The sequence below is a fragment of the Anastrepha ludens genome, chromosome 3 (genome assembly GCF_028408465.1).
Source record: "Anastrepha ludens isolate Willacy chromosome 3, idAnaLude1.1, whole genome shotgun sequence".
NCBI lineage: Eukaryota > Metazoa > Arthropoda > Insecta > Diptera > Tephritidae > Anastrepha > Anastrepha ludens.
The window spans coordinates 126790267-126804585 of NC_071499.1; the positions used below are offsets into that span (position 1 = coordinate 126790267).

At 34.2% G+C, this 14319-nt stretch overlaps 1 protein-coding gene across 11 annotated transcripts in view; it reads left to right on the top strand.

Annotated features, from left to right (window-relative positions):
* Window positions 1-12240, top strand: part of LOC128859108 (homeotic protein female sterile) — a 34502-nt gene extending 22262 nt beyond the window's left edge. For 9 of the 11 annotated variants that reach the window (XM_054095839.1, XM_054095847.1, XM_054095844.1 and 6 more), the window contains 5 exons: window positions 4698-4759; window positions 4997-5270; window positions 5624-7784; window positions 7948-8122; window positions 10932-12240. In XM_054095839.1, the coding sequence (XP_053951814.1) occupies window positions 4698-4759; window positions 4997-5270; window positions 5624-7784; window positions 7948-8122; window positions 10932-10997 (2738 nt within the window). In that variant the 3' untranslated portion in view covers window positions 10998-12240. The remainder of the gene's footprint in view (window positions 1-4697; window positions 4760-4996; window positions 5271-5623; window positions 7785-7947; window positions 8123-10931) is intronic. The other 2 variants (XM_054095848.1, XM_054095849.1) reach the window with 1 other exon arrangement.
* The last annotated feature ends 2079 nt before the right edge of the window (window positions 12241-14319 follow it).

The window sequence follows — 14319 nt, forward strand, 5'->3', positions numbered from 1 at the left end:
GCAAGTGGCGAAGAAGTAAGGAAGAAAGGGAAATAGGGAAATACATAATTTTTTTTCTCGTTTTCATGAAAGAAATTTCATCACAAAATATTTCAATTGAAAACAGGCCTTTTGGATAGCGTACAAGTTTTAGATTTTTGATAAACTACAAATTGAAAAATTTGGTTTTGAAAGTAAAAGATTATAAAATGCAAAAAAAAGAAGAAATTAAATAAAAAAATTTAATAAGGAAAACAGAGAAAAAATCAAATGAAAAATTGTAACACAACCCTTTATTTAAAAGCAACTGCCCTCCAGCGTTACTCAATAACACAAACATTTTCCTAAGAACATTCCAGCAAAAAGTATTTAAACCGGTTTTCTGAAAATGGTGAAAATAATATTAGCAAGTGAATTCTATTTGGAACTGAAAGTGTTATTAGTAGGAAATTAGGGAGTGCACCTAAAAGTATGCATTTGGGCGCATTATTAGTTTAATTAAGTTTGAATTAAAAATCTCACTGTGATTCTGAGTTAGCGTTGGCGTTGTTATTGACAAAAAATATATTTGAACGAAAATCGAATCTGTTTATGACTGAAACCTCTCGAAATGATTTGCATTTTCATTTTATTCCATTAAATATTTCCATAAATATTCCATTAAAATTTTACATGAAAGATATTGGAACGTTGATTGAAAGTGGCATACTTTTTGGCGCAAAGTGAGTTTTTGCGAGGGGGATTTTTAATAGTGCTCTCATTTTTTTTTTAATTGTTTGAATAGTGTGAAAACTGCAAGCTAATTAGGATGCTTTCTGCTTCCATCAAACAGCTATTAGTTTTCGTTGTTGAATAACTTTTTCAACTGCCTTTAATACGCTGACTGCTATAAGTATGTTTTTCATAGTATTTTTTGTATGCTCGTGTCTTTAAATTTGTAGATTTCTTTTCATTGTGTTTTTTCAAAAAATGTGAATAGTTTTTTTATTACAAATTTTGGCTTCTTTTGAAAACCGTATTTTCGCAATCCAACCTCACATTTATTAAATTTTGTATGTTTGTCTGAAACAAAAGCAGTATTTCAAATAATTTGAACTTTTAGCAGCTGGCTTGCTGTATCTTACGGTTTTAAGCTTTTTTTCCCAACTTTGCGTCATTTTCGACTTGCGCCTTTTTCTCTCGCCTTTTGCGTGTGATTTTTTAAAGATAAAAAAACGAAAAAAAAACTTATTGCATAAATGTCCTTAGTTTAGTGCCGTTTATCATTATTATCACAATTTACAATTTTTGTATTGTGTTTTATTTTTTTATAAACATTTTAGTTAGTAATGCTGTATAAATACATTGAAACTAAATTTAAATATTTTTACAGAAAATTTGTGCATAAAAATTAATATAAGTTTTGCTGTAAATCTGCATGAGATACAGAGGAAAAGCAAATATATAAAATAAAAAATGTAGTTTCAACTCAAAAACCAACTCCTTGAAATGTTGACCTGTACGAATGTTGACCAATCAATAGTTGCTTAAAAATAATTAATTTTCAAAAAACACTACATCTTTAGAACAAAGAGAACTGTCCGAAAGCGTAAGAAAATAATAACAAAAATATACAATACAATTAAATATATGTTAGAAAGAAATATACAAAATCATTGTACGAATAATGCAACGCTGAAGCAGAAGGCTTGCATTTTTCTGCAGCTACCACATACTCACACACACTACACCACAAATGCACATGCACTGAACGAAAACTTCGAAACAGTTCGAACTCGTTCCATAGTGTTTATGTAGCATAACAAAAGATAAAACTCAATTTCATTACAATCAAATCATAAGTATCGTTTTTTACATACATGCGTACATAATAATTGATCATGGAAATAATCAAATACAAAAAAGTGAGACATACAATTAATTATTTAAAAAAGAAATAAAAAATTATGAAATATATATAAATCAAATAATATCAATATGAATCAACAGAACGTTTTGCAATTAACTTTTAAGCATATAAGCAAGGAAAGAAACACAAACAACGCTGTAACGTTTCGTCATAAGATTTTTTGCACTTAAGTTATTTAGGAATAATAGGATTTTTTTAATTTTCTGCGTGAACTCGCCAAACAAAAAACAAAACAAAAAACGAAACAAAAAAATGCAAAAGATTAAAACAAATTTAAATTGGTTATATTGATAATTATAAAATTACTATTAAAATATTGTGTCAGCAAAATATTGAGCTAGTTTAAAAAAATATTTTTACTTAACTAAGAAATTAAAAAGTTGCATAAAAGAATTAGAAAAAAGGGTATAAAAACTATAAATACTTGACTAAATTAAAAAAAAATTACATAGAAAACTAGATATTTGTATTATTTTTCAAAATTGCTAAAAAGCGTTAATTTCTTCATGAAAGAAAAGTTCTAAAAATTAATTAAAATAGAATATAAAAAAGAATGAAGTGGGAACGCCACTGTGGGGGGTCAAAAAATAGTCGATTTTTGGGAATTTTTTTTGTTAAGTAGGAATGATTATTCGAGGATCGGACAAAAGGCAATTTATTATATATGTATTAAACTATGTTGATGTAAATTTTTATTAAAAAATATTGAAAATTGACAAATTTATGTAAACAAACGTAACGAGTTCAAAAAAAAAATTACGTAATCTGGTGGCAGCGATACAGCAATGAATAATCACCTGAAATCAAATTATTAATCTACACAATAGTGACTATCGTTGTACGTAGCCGTTTTTTTTTTTTGACAAAATTGGGGTGATTTGAATTTCGATGTGTGTTTTGTTTTTCACCATTTTTTTGATTTTCAACAGGCCCAAAAAAATAGTTATTTTCAAAATTTTGAAATTCGGCTACGTACAACGATAGCCAATGCGATTAGAAAACTTAAAAAAAAATCGGTTCATTAGTCTTCGAGAAATCGTTGCCAATATATCAAAAAAAGTCGTTTTGAGAAATTAGCGTTTAAAGTTTTCATTGCGTATTCAATAGTTCTGCATGCAGTTACATCTATCTTGGATATCTCAGTCAATTTTTAAGATTTTAAGTTAATAATTTTTTTACATATTTTTGAATATTGAATTCAGAAAATGCAAAAAAAATCGATGTTTTTTTTAATTTTCACAGTGGCGTTCCCCCTTAATAGTAAAAACAAAGTGCTAGTTTTCCAAAAGTAAATATCCGAAAAAACTCACTCTATAAACACCACAAAGCATTAGTATACAATCACTCACAGAAAAGGTCTCGTTTAAACTTTCCAAAATACGTATACATATGTCTATAGCCCTTAAGGTCATATGCGAATTTGCAGCTGAATAAAAAATACCACCTTTTACATTGAAAAACAATAAAATTCCACTTGAATATAACCAAGCAACAATTATGTAAACAAAATAAAAAGAATCCATTCAAACAAAAGCAAAAACCTGCTCGTAAAATATTTGAAAGAGAGATTCAAGAAAAAGCACAACTGGAAAATCGTAAAAAAATTGCATATGTTTAAAAAAAAGTAATAAATCGTAAAACTCAAACACACATACACTCCCATACTAAACCTTCTCAAACACATTTGCGCGTTTTCAATGTGTAGAGGAAGTAAGTTAGGAAATATAATAAACGCTAAGCGGTAAATTATAAAACCGTTTAGGCGGCAGTAAGAAACCAAGCAAACAACAACATCAACAACAACAAATACTGATTAAGTTATAATTATTGATTAATATATATCATTAAAAATGGAAGTTCACAAAAAATAAAACAAAATGCGTTATTAATTACCGTTATTTATCCATACTGTTTACTATGAACTGCAACCTCGCTCTCTCCGCGTTTGTAGCTCTCGGTTTCCGTCTCCGATATTAATATTTACAGCTATTTTTATTTTTATTTTTTTCAAACTAAATTTCCACAATTTGGAAGCGTTCTGCTGGTGTTAAATAATTCATAATGACTTGCCACTGCTTACTGGACAAAAATGTCAACACAGTTTGGCATTCTCAGCTGTCAAACCATAGTTATCGATATCGATAGTTCTCGTGCAGCTAAAAACACCCGATACCTTCAAGTAATCAATAATTTCTGTGAAATCGGTTAATTTTTGTGATTTTTTAAAAAACTATTCAGTGATACTATTTTTAAATACTAAATACTAATTCTTAAGCTAATTAGGATTTCCGAATCCTCAAGTTTTCAGGACGTTTCTCGAAATTGAATTTTTCTAAAAAAAAAACTAATTTCTGTGAAATCGGTTAATTTTTGTGATTTTTTAAAAAACTATTCAGTGATACTATTTTTAAATACTAAATACTAATTCTTAAGCTAATTAGGATTTCCGAATCCTCAAGTTTTCAGGACGTTTCTCGAAATTGAATTTTTCTAAAAAAAAAACTATTTGAGTGAGAGGTAATGGAAAAAGTGTAGATATTTACTAGAAGTAGGTTTGTAAGCTAGTTTGAAAACTAGTGGGGACTCTGGTACATATTACGTATATCCGGAGCATTGCCGATTGAAATTGTGTGGATTTTCTAAGTCGAAATACACAAATTGCTTCCGACGATGTTTTCATTTGTAGCTTTGTGGATAAAAATTTTGCGTTAGAAACACAAAAAACAGATAAAGTAGCAGGTATTTTCATTTTGTGTATTTTTGGCATTAATTTTTACCAATTAAAAAAAAACTTCTTTATTACGTGCAGGTGATATTGATAGTCGTCCACCGAGGAAGAAGAAATCCCGCGATTCAAGTGGCAGCAATAATGTAAGTATTAACCTTAAAACATAAATCCAGTTGAGTAGGCTTACATTATGTACACCACACACATCACTCATACACAAAAACAACAAAGGGCTGGTCAACTGAAAAACGCTATTTAACATACGCATGTATAATAACCCTTGTATGTATGTGTATTCTTTGAGAGTGTATACCGATCATTCTCCTTGCATATTTCCTCCTTACTGTTTCATGTTTATTTTCCTTCGCTCCACTGTACAGGTAAATAATCCAACTGTAACACCAGCTAGCGTAGGCCTGACATCAGCTACGACTGTTAGTAGCGTTGGCGGCAATCCCGCAACTTCAACCTCAATTTCGTCCACAATAGCTACCACACAACAATCAGCAAACACAACGCAAACGCCACAGCAACAACAAACGACAATGGCCGGATTGCCTGCTACTGCGGCAACAACACAAAGTAGCAATAGTTTGGCGCCTCCGATAACTACACCCACATCACAGCTGACCGCGATCAGTAGTGGAGCACAAAGTAAGCAGAATGGTTGAGGGAGTAGTTAATTAATGAGGATAAGACATTTTAATTTCTAAACGTAACGGTTATTTGAACAACTGATTACTAGCCAGTCCTTGATCTTGGCTATTATAAGTAAAAAGTATTTTTTATTACATTTAGTCGTTTATACAAACGTCCGTTTGATTGATTTCTGCGCTAAAATTTATATAAAATTGTTAATTTATCACTTTGAATTAATCCCTGTTGAATAAGACTCTTTTAATTAAGAAACACCCCATACCCTTTATTTCCTTTCTTTTGCCATTCCTGTTTCTACATCGTGCTTGCGAATCCTTCGTGCCATTGATTTGTAATTGCCCATCGTATAGTGAGTGTTACACCCACAACAGCGGCAACGACGCTTGCAGGTGCTGCGACGGATCCAGCTATGTCTACTGTTGCCCTACATAATAACAATAATAGCACCAAAACGTCACTCACACCGACTTCGGTTGGTAGTGGACTGAATGCCACTGCCAGTGCCACCACCATTGCCACAGCGGCTACTACGGCAGGTGCAACAACAATAAGTAACAGCAGCACCACCGGTAGCGCCGTTGGAGGCAACGGTCCCAATGATTTAACAATGTCGACGGCATCCAGTGCTGCCGCTCTGCTCGCCTCATCTGCAAGCGTAGCGTCGTTGACCGGCTCACTACTTACCACATCACAAACGAACAGCAGTAGTATTGGCGGTAGTAGCACCACAGCTACCACAAATATTGGTGGCATACGCGTTGCCAGCAATTTACACAAACTGCCACCGACGTCGATGGATGTCGCTGATGCGTCTGGCGTTGGCGGTTTGGGCATTGGTACACTTCCTTCGGGTGTGCCTAATTCGAGTATCGGCTCAACGATTGGCGGTTTGCATCCGCCTGCTGCCGTTGTGACCGCGCCTTCGTCTGTCGCATCGGTACCTTCCTCGACGGCGTCGTCTCTGCTGACTGCTGGTCTCAAGCAAATTCCACAATTTGATGATCCCGTTGAACAGTCACTGGCATCGCTGGAACAGCCTTTACTCTCCACAGCCTCAGGCAAGGGCGTTGCTGACAACTTCCTCATGAACGCGCATCTGATGCAGCAACAGCAGCAGCAACAACAACAGCCTCAGGCACTCACGCATGTTAACCATGGACAAAATGCGTCGGCGCAACAGGCGTTTGGTACTTTGCAGCAGTCGCAACAGCAACAACAGGCGGCGCAGCACCCGCACACCGGCAACCATCATCACATGGAGCTTATGTCGGAGCTGTTGTCGAAAGGAGCCGCGGAAAACGTGTCTGGCATGAATGGCAATCATTTTCCGTTGATGCAACTGGGTCTAGGCGAGGGTCTTAATAATCGCATTAGCACTATGGCGGCAGCAGTGGCCGCGCAACAGCTGCAACAGGCCATGGCACACCAGCAACAACACCACCAACAGCAACAGCAACATGCGCACAATAACGGTTACAACAGCGTCGCAGATCGAGCATTAGACAGTCTGGCGTTGGCTGGTTTGGGATTGTCTCATGCCGGTGGCGCCGGCACTGGTTCAATTTTTGAACAGTTGCCTTCCATGGGAGGGAGTCACAATGACTTTCTCGCCGCCATGATGATGGGCAGCGGGGCACCCGGCATGCCTGGTAATTTGTCGTTGCCCAGTAAGAAAGATGCCGCAAATACACTCGGCTTAAGTGACCATCAGGTGGCTCAACAATTGCTGCAGTCGCAACCACCACTACAGCCCAATAAGCTATTGATTACACCTAAGCCCATCGAATCGATGATGCCTAGTCCGCCGGAGAAGAAGCAACATCAGCAAGCGCAGCAAGTTGTGCCGCCACAACAATCTCCATCTGATCTGAAGATACCAACTTCGGCCAGTCTGAGCGGCGCCAACGCTTTAGGCTCAAATCAAACGAATTTTGCGCAAGCTTTCAAATCGGCGCACGAACAGAACCTAAAAAACGCCAGCTCATGGTCATCACTAGCATCGGCCAGTTCGCCGCAGAATACGCCCACTTCAAACAAACCCAAACCCGCCATGGACTCGTTCCAACAATTCCGCAATAAAGCCAAAGAAAAGGCCGATCGCCTGAAGTTGCTGGAGGCGGCCGAGAAGGAGCAGAAGCGCCAAAAGGAGGCCGCTGAGAAAGAGCAGCAACGCAAGCAGCACCACAAACAACCCTTAGGCCCAATTGGCGTGGGTGGCGGTGTGACGGGTAATGGTAACAGCGGGAGCGGCGTTGCAGGTGCCAATGTTATAGGTGTTGGTGTAGGTGCTGGAGGCAGTGCTGGTGGTGTGGGTGGTGCCAGTGGAGCGGCAGGTGGCGGTGGTGGCGCTGGGCATCACTCATCCGCTTCGGCAGCGTCGCTTTCACAGTCTGCGCATGCGCACGGACATTCACATGGACACATCAGCCACGGTCATGGACATGCGGTAAGCAGCAGCGGAGGCGTGCATATGCATTCGGCAGCGGCGGATGTTAGCATGGAAAGCGGGAGGTAAGTGCACTAAACAAATTAATACATAAGTGGCTTAGCTGTTAGGAATAGAAAATTACTTAGAATAAATTTGTACTTTGTGTACTGCAAAATTATTCTTATACTAAAAAAAATTATATATATTTTGTGCTTCATTTATATGATTTGTTTTTTTTGTTTTTAGAAAAAGTGTCCATGATGCTACACAGGCGCAAAATTCTCGCGTAGACGACATTAAAGCGTCACCGCAGGGTAGCGGCTCACCGGCTGGCGCTGCACAACAATCGCCACAGGATCGCGCTGCTGCAAGGCGTGCGGAATTACGACGACTTGAACAAGAGCGACGACGACGTGAAGCGGTAAGTATTATAAGTAATAAATCCATTTGGATAGTCTAGGCTTTTTGTTCAGAACTAATTAATGACTCCAGCTGGACTTTTTAGGTGAAGTGCCAGAGATTTCACCATAAACGTAGCTTAATATCTCCATCACTTATGTATATTATATACATATATATTTTTATTTTATTATTCAATATTTATTTTTAAATATTATTTTTAATTTTTTTTTTTTATTACTATGTTTTTTATTATTACTTATTTTTAATATTTATTATTTAATTTTAATTTTTAAATTTATTTATTTTTTTTGTTATGCTTTTATATTTAATATTTATTATTTAATTTTTTTTTTTTAATTTTTAAATTTATTTATTGTTTTTTGTTGTTATGTATTTTATTATAATTTTTAATTATTACTATTTTTTTTATGAGGAACTTTGTTTATGTATACTACAGATATTTGCGAATTCCATGGTTAAATTATAAGAGTGCTTAGCTTCGTTGCTAAACAGATTTCTATCGGGAGCGTGTCATTATTCTGTATTACAAAATTCTGGGTGACAAAATTCTGTAAATTGCAAAAAAATTCTGCTTTTTAAAATTCTGCTTTTTTAAAATTCTGCTTTTTAAAATTCTGCTTTCTAAAATTCTACTTTTTCAAAATTCTGCATGTTTAATGCGAAAAATTCTGCTTTATTCAAGTTTTGTGATTTTCGTCATACAAGAAGAGAGTCAAAGTTCTCATCCCCAGGTAATATTTGATTGCAAACATATGTACATACCAATGTATAACTGTTATCAACTATATATTATATAATTCATGTAGGTAGGTATATACCTTCTGCTCAAATATGAACGAGACTTTATCAATAAAACCGACCGCGGATGACATATGGCAAAAATAAATTTTTTGTTTTTTGGTAGGACTGTTATAAGCTTACATGGTAAATTTCAGCGTGATATGTCACATAGTTTGTTTTCTGTGCTGCTGTAAACAAGTCAAGCTCGAGTGTGTTTTTCGAATTTAACGATGGAAATTCAAGAATTTGTTTGAAATTTTGTTATTCCAACAAAATTTCGGCTTCAGACGCCTTAAAAATGTTCCAGACAACCTATGGGGACTGTGCTCTATCGCGTGCACGTGTTTTCCAGTGGTACAAATCGTTCAAAGAGGGCCGTACATCGGTTGAAAACTTGCCTCATGAACGTCGTCCAGCAACATCAGTAAACGACGAAAACATCGGAAAAGTAAAGGAAATTGTGCTTGAAAATCGCAAAAATCGCAAAATCGGTTAACGCTGAATATTATTTAGACGTTTTAAAGCGTTTGCGCGAGAACATTCGTCTTAAAAGGAAGGAATTGTGGGACAACAAGTCATGGTTCTTGCATCACGATAATGCACCAGCTCACACATCACGACGCGATTATTTGAACAAAAATAATGTTAATATCGTTCCGCAAGCACCGTATTCGCCTGATATGGCTCCATGTGACTTTTTCCTGTTTCCCAAGCCCAAGTTGCCGCTCCGTGGAAAACATTTTGAGACAATTGAAGTCATAAAAGAGAATTCGAAGAACTCGACAAAAGAAAACGAAATGAAAGAGTAAAATTTTTTGATATCTCGCTTAGTTTTCGAGATATTGAATAAAAAAAAAGGCTGGAAGGCCTCAATGGTTTTAACACGGAAAGGAGTTCTACGCTAAAATACGGTGGATTGCGTAGCCGGAGTCGGACTGATGAGGGTTATTTTTTTGAAGCGCGGCCGAAGGCCGCCCGCGCGAAAAGAAGTTCTACGCAAAAATACTGTGGATTCTATCGAAACTGAAGAAAAATTTATTATTATTATTATATTTTTTTTTTATTTAATATCTCGAATAATAATAAAAAATAATAATAATAATAAATTAAATAATTACATTACCTCTTTAACATTGTTAACATTATATTTTAATACAGAATTTTGTAATACAGAATTTTGAAAGCAGAATTTTAGAAAGCAGGATTTTAAAGAAGCAGAATTTTAAAAAAGCAGAATTTTAAAAAGCAGACTTTTGTTTTTAGAATTTTGTACATACAGAATTTCGACACCAACCCTTTCTATCTCATATATGGCTACACTGTTTTGTTATTAATCGAAAAACGAGGTGTCACCAGTCACTAAGACCTCGGAGTCGGTTCCCACGACAGTCGGTTCTACGTAACTGGAACGACCCGGATTTATATCCGGTCAAGGACTGTTACTTCAGCAGCATTCCTCGTATATGCACGGGAAATGTTTATGCTGCTACAACAACAACCTCGGAGACCTTTTTAGTTAAAAAAGCTTAACCAAGACTGATACACATTCTCTCTTGCAATATGTAAGACAGCTCCCATAAGCAGATTTCGCGTTTTGTTTTCATTGAGCTTTCCCTCATTGACTATCCCCCAAGCGAAACAAAAGCATTGAAATCAAGAGTGGCCACCTATGCTAGCTCTAACTGCATTTGGAAATTTACAAAATCTACTATATGCATTGAACTAATATATCTTGTGAATAAAATAAAATCGGTCCGTATACGGCGTTTCAAAATAGTTCTATAAAAGCGCCGCCTAGCGAAAGTTTTTGGGTTGATAATTAGTTTAGTTAACACACTGCAAAGCCTTCCACTTATCAATGAAAATCTCTTTAGGTTCAAACAAAGAAATGAAAAAATAAAGTAAAAATGAATGCCTATCAATTTTATCTGTATATATTAAAAATTGAGTATCTACTTTTGTACAGGCAATAATTATTCTTAACATACATTCCAACTGAAAATTTTTTCCCGTTTCTATTATTTCAGATGGCTGGTCAAATCGACATGAATATGCAAAGTGATCTGATGGCGGCCTTTGAAGAATCGCTTTAATAAATAAAAAAAGCCCAGCAGTGTTGTAGAGTAAACTCAATTTAAAAAGAATTAAAAACGAAAAACAGTTAGTGCTAGCCTAAAATAATGCAGGTTTGTGATCAATATATTAATAATGAACGTTGAAATTCAGCGTAAAAGAATTGAAAAACAAATGGGGATACCAATACGAATCCCTTAGTTCCATGCAGAGGTGTTAAAGTCTAAAGGAAGCAGCGATTGGAGCGGTTCAAGTTAACTTCACAATGAATCCACATAAACTAGTGAAACCAAACGGCGTTTCAATGCTGGTGGTGTAGAAATGTTTTATATGTATACATACACACATATATATGTTTGACTACGAAACGAATATGAAGGGTATACCTGTATATGTGCGCGGAGCAGTCAAAAGGAATGATAATGCATTAAAATATAATTAATTTTTACTAGTACGTAAGTTAAAGCATAATAACGGGACGATGATGTTCAAACCGAATGAAGAAATAAAAATAATAAAAAAGGAAAGAAGAAGCAGTAGGCGAGAATGCTCGGCGGCATGTCATTTCTTTACTATTAATATTTAGCAATTGAAGAATACGATGTTGGTGATGATGATGATGATAATGATGATAATGAAGAAGCAGAAAAAGGTGGTGAAGGTGAAGTAGGAAAAGCAGCAACTTGAAAGATCGATGAACATAACTGATGCTGATGATAAATAATAATTTAGTGTTAATAATGAAAGGTAATCAGTTATATCGTTGATATAGAAAGAAAGCATGCAAAAAATATTATACATAGTTACATAAAAAAATAATAATAATAGCAACATTTTTTTTAACAAACACATACCCATGCACACATATACACATAGTTTTCTGTGTTTATATATATAAACTATATGTTGTAAGTAGTGCGGTGGTTTGTGTGGACGCCGCAAAGAAAAGAGAAATAGAATTAAATGCAAAATATTGACAAGGAATCCGATTCGACATAAATTGCAAACATCAATTTTGGAAAAACAGATATGTGCAACAAGCTCAAACGTGACACACACTCACACGCGAAAATAGCTACATACACACCCAATTACCTATCTATTGTGTAATAGCTTGCAAGCTGTGTGATTGCAAAAAGTTAAAATCTGACACACATACACTTGCATATATAAATGAAATATAATTATATTAAATAATAAATAATAAAGGCAGTTCTTTCCTTTCACTAAAAATGAAAACCTAACATTTCTTAATACATACAAATAATTAATTTAAACTCTAAATAAAATAGAAAGATATAATTGTAACGTTGATAAAAAATATATTATCTATAAATTGATGCAGAAAAAATGCAAGAAAAATTATGTAGAAGCAAATAATGGAAATAAATGCATAAAACACGATAATAAGTTACAATTTATTTAGTTTTTAGTATTTAATATAAATAATAAAAAGTATACAAAAAACAAACAAAATTCAAATCAAGTGTAATTTAAGCGGAACAAAAATGAAAACTAATTCAAGGAGGTCAGGCAGTTGTAGCGCTTAAATTTAGTTTGAGCAATGAGTTGCATCTCAATATATACGAGAGTATAGTTTTGACGAGAGGAAGTGGGTGACGCACTCCACTGGTGCTTTTGCGGTTATAAGAAATGCGATGGCGGCACTGTGAGGAGTGAAATATTTTTTTTTATTCATTGACGATATGCAGAAATTGAAATTTGTAGAAATTGCACACATAACGTAAGTTACTTTTTTAGACTGTTCTACTGCGTTATGATGTGTATAAGACCAAGTAGTGTCACACTACCAGCATGCAATGTTGTTGCAAAAACTGTTATCTTGAGTTTGGAGTCGTTTAAAAACCGAAGTAAGGCGTCTCAGAATTTTAAATAGAAGCGATTAATTCGCATTATTATTACTTTAAAAAACGAAAAGGGCCACTCAGAATTTTTAGCAGAATCGATTTTTTTACATTATTATTTTTAAAATTATTATTATTTTAATTATACAAATAAAATGAAATATATATTATAATTACTTTTATAATGAATAATGGAAATATGAATAAATTATTATTATTTTGTTAATGAAAATGATAATAACTATAATGAAAATAATTGTATGCATAACATCTTATTTTACTTAAACCAACCTCTCTTTTTTTTGTAATTCTATTGTTTTTTTTTCTGTTTTAAATAACCATCAATCGTTGTTATAAATGTATAGCCTTTTATTAAATTTAAGAATAGCAGTTTAGGTTTTACTTCAAATTAGCTTACGGCATATGATTTTTTAAGCTTTCAGTAATGAAATTCAATACCAATTTGAAAAAGGGTCAAGTTGTTCTAAATAAAATGTGGGATATAAACCTTTTCTTAGTTGATGACAGGAATTTGCAATATTATATACATACATAATTGGCGCGTACACCCTTTTTTTGGTGTTTGACCGAGCTCCTCCTCCTATTTGTGGTGTGCGTCTTGATGTTGTTCCACAAATGGAGGGACCTACAGTTTCAAGCCGACTCCGAACGGCAAATATTTTTATGAGGAGCTTTTTCATATCAGAAATACACTCGGAGGATTGCCATTGTCTGCCGAGGGGCGACCGCTATTAAAAAAATGTTTTTCTTAATTTTGGTGTTTCACCGAGATTCGAACCTACGTTCTCTTTGTGAATTCCGAATGGTAATCACGCACCGACCCATTCGGCTACGGCGGCCGCTTTAAATGTTCGCTATACCGTGCATAAATTGCTTTGGAATTAAATAAAAACTTGCTACAAATGGTAAAAACTTTAACTTTAATGAAATTTATATTTATGCACTATTTTTTTTTTTTTTTTGTTTTGTTATTCGATAGTCTAAGTTATGTGTTTTGTTTTGGTTTTAAATAAAAGTAATATTTTTGTTTGCACAAAAGTATCAAACCCTGATTAGGGCTTGAGTAGATAGATTGGGATTTTAATTTTATTGTTTCGGGTAGCCTGTAAAACTTCGGAAAAAAGTCAATGTCATTTGCTAGGCTGAAGCTTGGATTATATTTTTTCATGCTTCTGAACAGTAAATCTTTTTTTTGTGATTAAAAATAGACCAAAATAAACCTTGCCGTCAATTTTTTTATTTGAAGGAAGTTCTGGATTTTTCATTTGCTAGTCTGTGGTTACGATTTTATTTTTTAAATTTAAAAAATTAAAAATAAATTTGTTTTTTAGTGAATAAAAACTGCATAAAAACATTTCATAATATTGGGACAGCTTTTTTTTTAATTTGTTAAAAAATAATTAATAAAATATATTACAGCAGTCAGTTAAAAAAATCGTATTTATATGTTTATACG